We start from the raw sequence: 6,525 nt of genomic DNA on the forward strand, positions 1-6,525 counted from the left end.
AGAGCACATGGATCTGAATTTGCAAGTGAAGAAGAGTATTGGAGTTCTCCATTTTAAGCGAGACACATTCTCTTGCTTGGTGAAACCTGTGGAGAGTAAGAAGAGTTGAAGTAGAACAGACTACGGTAAGAATTAGGTAGTTTCCAAAAGAAGAGAAAAGGAAAGTTAAAAAAAAAACTTTTTTGTAAATATTTAAAATATATGCAAAGATATTATAAATATTTATTTTAAATAATAAAATATTATAAAATTAAATAACATAATAATGTAAGAGTGATGTAAAAATATTCTACGTTAGTCATAAAAAAGAAATTAAGTGTAGAGACTAAATTTTAATTTATTGTTTCAAAGACTTAATCCTAATAAAAAAACAATTATAAAGACTTGTCACAAAATTTGCTTAGTTTATAAAGATTAGAAGTGCTTTTAAGCCAACTATATATAGCCAAACTGTATCGTAGTAAGGTAGTTTTCAACTTGACCCTTTGGACAATTTCGATCCAATTGTAGAAGACTTGGGATACCTTACGTATTTGCTTTGATCCAAAACAAGTAAACCAGCATTCATTATAATAGTATAATGTTATTATTCCTTCTTTTCTTTTCAATACGAATTATAACTTCAAAATAAATTACTGGAAGAAAAGTAACATATTTACAGCAGAAAGCAGGTCCACAACGTGAGGGGGAAAAACGCCCAAAAATTTCACTACCAATCATTATAACAAGTTATGCAAATAGATATAGACATCTCAATTTTGGACTCCTAAAATTTCAAACAAGCAGACACACTGAATAAATATTGAACTACTAATTGCTAAGCCAATCCTAACCTATTTGCAGAGTACCAATATGGGTATAAATTCTCATAAGCTAATAAAAACCAATGAAATTTTCATTGATTATTTTATTTTCTAAAAAAGGGAAAAATAAATTATTAAAGGCAAAATGCATTCCCAAGATTAATATCCTTGAACAAAATACAGCATTCAAATTAATGTCACATGGAAGCAAATAAGCAATGCTGTGATTTTTGCATTAACCTTCTCCCTATATCTACATTAGGTAGTCTCCTCATGGTATAGCCAGAAATAAGCCAAGTCATGATTATGCTTCAGTGTCTTGAATCTCCTCATGACTAGATGATGAAGGGGCAGTGATGTGCTTGCCTCTGCTATCTGATAATGATGTGTCTTCATCTATATCTTTTTCAACATTTGCCTTCTCCAGAAGTTGGAGCTGATTTTGCAGAATCTGAACCTGATTTTGCAAAAGCTGTTTAAAAGTTAAGGGGAAACATCATCAATGATGAGTTACTATGGCATTTGGATTAATTTCATCTTCATTCAAAGATCATGCAGTGCCCTCTGTATCAAACAACTTAATTATGTGGAGAAACAGACTATTTGTGGAACACACTGATTATATGCAAAATGTTTAAAATTTTGGCAGAGGACAAACAATGGTAATAACATGGAGTAGATCTAGGCTTCACCAATGTCTAAAGTAAGTGGATACATCAACTTCTTATAAACATGGACATCAATAGTACTGTAAAGTGTATAATACCAGACTTAAATATCCTAAAAGTCTAAAGAGCAACTGTAAGCATTCATCGGACATGACACATACTTAGAAAAACCTAGTAAAAAATTAGTTCTAATAATAATCAGTTAATGTCCCTTAATAAGATGCCAGCTTTGAAAACAGAGACAGTGAGAAGTGAATATCAATTTTTGTGGTCACCATATATTCATCAGATGTGACCTTGTTTACATGCTAGTAGAAGTGCACCAAGATGACCATTTATTGCAGTTGGAGAAGGAATGATAAGCAAGTTGCAATTAATGGGAGAAAAAAAGGTATTGTACCTCAATCTGGAGTTTTCTTTGAGCTTCCTGCTGAGAGTTTGGCATATTTGGATCATTTATAAATCCCTCTCCATAATTCATGTGGGCTACATGTGTTTGGGAAGGTAGAAAATTAAAGTTCCCCATTGGAGGAATGGATGCACTCAGTGGTCCATCAGGGATAACAAACTGCTTTTGTGCTTGCTCAATGGAAGCTTGTTCTCCATTGAGCTCATTACCAGATGATTCGGCCAAAGATCTTTGAACTGGAGGATAGAGAGTGTATCCAGGGGACCTGCGAGTTTGAGAAATTAGAGTTTTAGATTCAAGGAATAGCATCCGTATCATCTTTACAAAAGTACACAACTTTTGGATCATTTCATTAATTCATTATGTAACAAAAGGACAAAGGTAGAGCCAGTTTCTTGTGATTTCAGATTTGAAGCGGAATGAAAACATCATAATTTTGGAAACAAGAATTAAATGAAACCAAACATTTCCCTACAGAGAAACATACCCTATAACTTAATTCATGTTTTAAAATTCACCAATCATTCTAAATGGAACTGCTCCATCTTTTTATTTTCCCCCTCTTTCACTTTCCGTTTTCTTTCACTTAAAATGCATCAAAGAGCACCCTGTTCTTCATTTTTGGGCAAAGAAAGGCACCTCCCTGAGCAGGAATTAGATTGTAAAGATAAAGCATCTATAGCTTTTCATATTTGTTTAGAGTAAAGCGAAAATGGCACTACTTTATTCATATAAGAGTTTGAAAAATAATCATACTTTCATTGTACAATCATACTATAACTTTACTATCCTATTTCAAATTCAACAAACTCCATTTTTAACTCACTTTTTACCTTTTCAGAAGATGATAAAGATGCATAGTTGATTTCTTAAGCAACTGCAGAAAAAGAAGGATATTGTCCAAGGAGGGAATGTATACCATACAAAAGAAGTTGCAGAGGGGTAAACATAAGATTTCTCATATATTGAAGCTGCTGCTGCAGCAGCAGCTTGGAGCCTTGCTTGATGCCGACTCAAATTATCAGTAGCCACCCCATTGCCAATCTCAGCTTGAGCTGCGCTTCCAGTGCCTATTCGAGTTCCATTTCTAAGTTAAAATACACCCACAAGAATAACCAAGTAGCCTCTATTTCCACTAAAGGATATTCCAGGTTATAATAAACAACTTCAAATATCACATTGAATACAAAATGCAAAGCCTCATATAATGCTTATAGGTATCCCCTATTAAAATACTTTAAACAGTATAATTGTGCTGACTCCGCGAGCAACATAATGACCCAACCTAACATTAAAAGAAAACAAGGTCTGAAAAGTTAAGTAATATATGCAGTTACATATAGAAGTATTTTTATGAACCTGAAATGAAAATATAACATGAAACTGAGTGAGAAATTTCTGCAAGTGTAGAACAAAGAATTAAAGGTTTTTCTGAGCAATAATTTGTCAGGATCATACATTTAACTCTGTTTTTCATACCAAAAGTGCAGTATCCCTGGCAATAATATAATTTCAATTCTGACATTTTGCACATCGCCGACATGCTTCTGATATCTATGAATGCTGTTCCTCAGTAATTTTTGTTTATCATATGATTACCATATTGGTGAGCATCTGACTGTGATCCTTGCCGCCTTCCAGCAGCAGTTGTCCCATTTTCTGGTGGTACAACCAGTGCTCTGCAGGTAGGGCAAGTATGCTGCCGCTCCAGCCATGATCGAAGGCAATGAACATGAAAAAGGTGCCCGCACACAAGTTTCTTGGCGGTGATCATCTCTTCGCGACAGATAATGCAGGTTGCATCACTTCTGCAAAGCCATTTACAAAAATATTATTTTGTGCATAAATATGAAAACAATAAGCATAGATGCGGTACCACATTTAGAACTCACACATTAAGCTCTTCAGGGGTTGCATCTGGAAACCGATCATTCATATTTGAAGTAATCTTGCGATAACGTATGTAATCTGCAACACGAACTTTGAAGTTTCTAAATGTCTCGTACAGCTCCCTTATTAAGTGCAAAGGAACTCCATAGTTTCTGATAAATCAACTTCAAGTTATTAGGCAATAAACAAAACTAGTGAAGGTTAACCATGTAATCTTATCTTTAGGTTAAAGCAGTAGTACAAAAACCAAGTACCAAGTCCAATATACCAAATGTTTGACTGATATCATATTCAGCCAACTATATTATAAGCCACAACAGAACTGACCACACTATAACTATACTTTGAGGTGCTACTGCAAAAGATTTTCTCCTCTAACGTAAGGGGGCGAACTTTGGAGGACAAAGTGTAGTTATTGCCATTGATTAAAAAAATCAATGGTTGAGATTGTGACAAAATACATGCACATATATAACAAACTATGAAATTTTTAAAAATTCAATTGTTTATCCTCTAAAGTGCACCCCCTACCCCCCACTCCTACACACACACACACACACAGTTGGATGATTACACATTCCATTGTACATTCAATCCAATGCCTAAATAAGTAAGTGTTAATGACAGCAACATATACTATGAATTTTTTGGTGCACATGCTGCTTGCAATGCAGTTTAATCAATGCAAGAAAGCTATCACACATAACAGATCACTTACATGAAAATTACAATAAAGAAGCACAGATACATTGACAAGTGAAGCAAATCCCTAATAAGTTCCAGGTAAAACGTGAAGATTGGTTTCCTTTCCCATTGTCCCTCCATAAGCATGTCACTAACATAAAAGATATATTTTACAAAAATTGACACTGTTGTTGTTGCCAGTATCATGTACCTGAGATCAAAACAGAGATTATGTCAAAAGAGATCCAAGTCCTTACAGCATTTGATTCTATGATAAAAAAATTCATAACAAAATGAATTTGATAAATATGACAATTGGATGACAACTGCATCTACTGCATCTCTATACAGTCTACATCCTATGTGAAACAGTTTAAAATTTCAGTGTAATTTCAAATATAATAGGATTTTCCATACATTAACTTGAACTACTCTTGCTTTTTGCATAACAAAGTAAAAAGTAAAGTATTCTTATCCAATCAATAGTTGTGCTACAGAACTTTTCATAGTTACATTTTCAATTTACATTAATTAACCATGTCACAAATCATTGAAGAAAACAATAGAAAGAGGACTTACTCAAAAGAAAAGAAGAGCGAAACCGAAGCCTGCCGTGATTGTATCAAATGCTTCGCAGAACTATACACAAAGAGGCCATCCAGAAGAAGAAGGAAACCGATGAAAGATACGATTCGAACCTGAGACAACATGGACACAGAAGGAGTAGTCTCGATGTACTCAACTCTCTTCTGAGCCAACCAATGCAAAGCCTTAATTAACAAGAGTGCAGTGACCATGGCAAGGAATGTAATAGAGAAATCCTGTCTAAAGATAGTAATTGCAAAGAGGATTTCCATAAGCTCCCTCCACGATTGCTCATTAAGCCTCTCAACCTCAGCCTCTCGAAGGGAACCAAGGAACACCTTTTTAGTTATCTGCCACATAACACACATGATGACCAAACCCATGTTGAGAAGAAGTACCAAACTGATCTTGGAAGTTGCCAGATAAATCATTGCCGGATAAAATTGGACTCTACTGTTAAATGCATGATATGTAATAGCCAGAGTTGCAATCAAACTAAGACCCGCATATGTCTGAAGCCTCACCATTTTGCCCTACAAAGAATACATTAATCATTGAATCAGCATGCGCTCTCTCTCTCTCTCTCTCTCTCTCTCACACACACACACACACAACATCATGCATAAAATACAAATTATAATCGAGCAGAAAAAAAATCCAAATTACGAATTCGATAATTGGATTAGACATCACCGAGAAAAGGGGAAGCAAGAAGAAAATGAACGATTTTGTAATGTAGAAATTGAAATTTGAGTTAGCAAAAGAAGATATCATATGATTGTGTTATGGTCTAATTTAACAGAAACTCAAACCTAACTAATAATGAGGTGAAAATGCAACCAATCCAGGGCGTTAGAGAAAATGAAAAATTGAAAACAAAAATCAAAGCTTTGCACGGAGATATAATGGAGTACCAATTTTGGAGTTGAAGGGTCTCACAATCTCAGTCGGAATGGAACGGAGAAACAACGTTCCGGTTCGATGTTCCGTCTTCGTGGATTTCCATTTTTTTTAAGTTAATATTAAAACATATTAAAATGACTGTCAATTTAGAAAAACTAAAAATATGATGTATGAGTATCCAACCATATTTTGCCACGTCGGATTCGTGTGAATGGAAATTTAGCCACCAACAGTAAGCATAAAAAATGAAGAAGTCTTCATTAATTAGTGATCGAAGTGTATTGTTTAATGAAGATTTAATGTAATTTATAGAATATTCTAAATTGTTTTAAAATATATGTTACTAAATTTTATGATTTTGGTATGAAAATTACATGTTAACAGATTTTTTTTTTACTTTGTTTTCTTGATTAAGCATATTTAGAGCATCAATAAACATTTGCTAAAATGAAAACCCATTGGTCAAGCAAGTATTTTTGCCCTTCCATACTAGCGTCGTCCCTTTAATGAGTGATTAATCTTAGTTCGAATATTGACGCCTACATAATTATTACTCGCGAGATTATACGGGTACTTGAAATAT

At 34.1% G+C, this 6,525-nt stretch overlaps 1 protein-coding gene across 3 annotated transcripts; it reads right to left on the reverse strand.

The window, feature by feature from the left end:
- Positions 1-685: 685 nt before the first annotated feature.
- LOC113864771 (ERAD-associated E3 ubiquitin-protein ligase HRD1B-like) lies at positions 686-6,078 on the reverse strand. Of its 3 annotated transcripts, none has more exons than XM_027498861.1 (8): positions 5,979-6,040; positions 5,034-5,572; positions 4,489-4,665; positions 3,773-3,922; positions 3,480-3,688; positions 2,800-2,950; positions 1,872-2,145; positions 686-1,275 (listed from the first exon to the last, which is right to left on the reverse strand). In XM_027498861.1, the coding sequence occupies exons 2-8, from the start codon at positions 5,564-5,566 to the stop codon at positions 1,108-1,110; spliced, it is 1,662 nt and encodes a 553-aa protein (XP_027354662.1). In that variant the 5' UTR covers positions 5,567-5,572; positions 5,979-6,040; the 3' UTR covers positions 686-1,107. The 3 variants fall into 3 exon arrangements, 2 of the variants coding, with proteins under 2 accessions (XP_027354662.1, XP_027354661.1); XM_027498860.1 differs by having other exon boundaries at positions 688-1,275; positions 5,954-6,078; XR_003504919.1 differs by having other exon boundaries at positions 729-1,275; positions 1,872-2,523; positions 5,954-6,045.
- Between the last annotated feature and the right edge of the window lie 447 nt (positions 6,079-6,525).

The sequence above is a fragment of the Abrus precatorius genome, unplaced genomic scaffold, assembly GCF_003935025.1.
Source record: "Abrus precatorius isolate BTA unplaced genomic scaffold, Abrus_2018 Scaffold4, whole genome shotgun sequence".
Taxonomy (NCBI): domain Eukaryota; kingdom Viridiplantae; phylum Streptophyta; class Magnoliopsida; order Fabales; family Fabaceae; genus Abrus; species Abrus precatorius.

Excerpts from the sequence above, each read along its gene's own strand:
- LOC113864771 (XM_027498861.1), bottom strand. The coding sequence starts at position 5,566 with ATGGTGAGGCTTCAGACATATGCGGGTCTTAGTTTGATTGCAACTCTG. Across the intron at positions 3,689-3,772 it reads ACCCCTGAAGAGCTTAATGT|AAGTGATGCAACCTGCATTA; the intron begins GTGAGTTCTAAA and ends ATGGCTTTGCAG. Across the intron at positions 2,146-2,799 it reads TCTGCAACTTCTTTTGTATG|GTCCCCTGGATACACTCTCT; the intron begins GTATACATTCCC and ends TCAAACTCGCAG.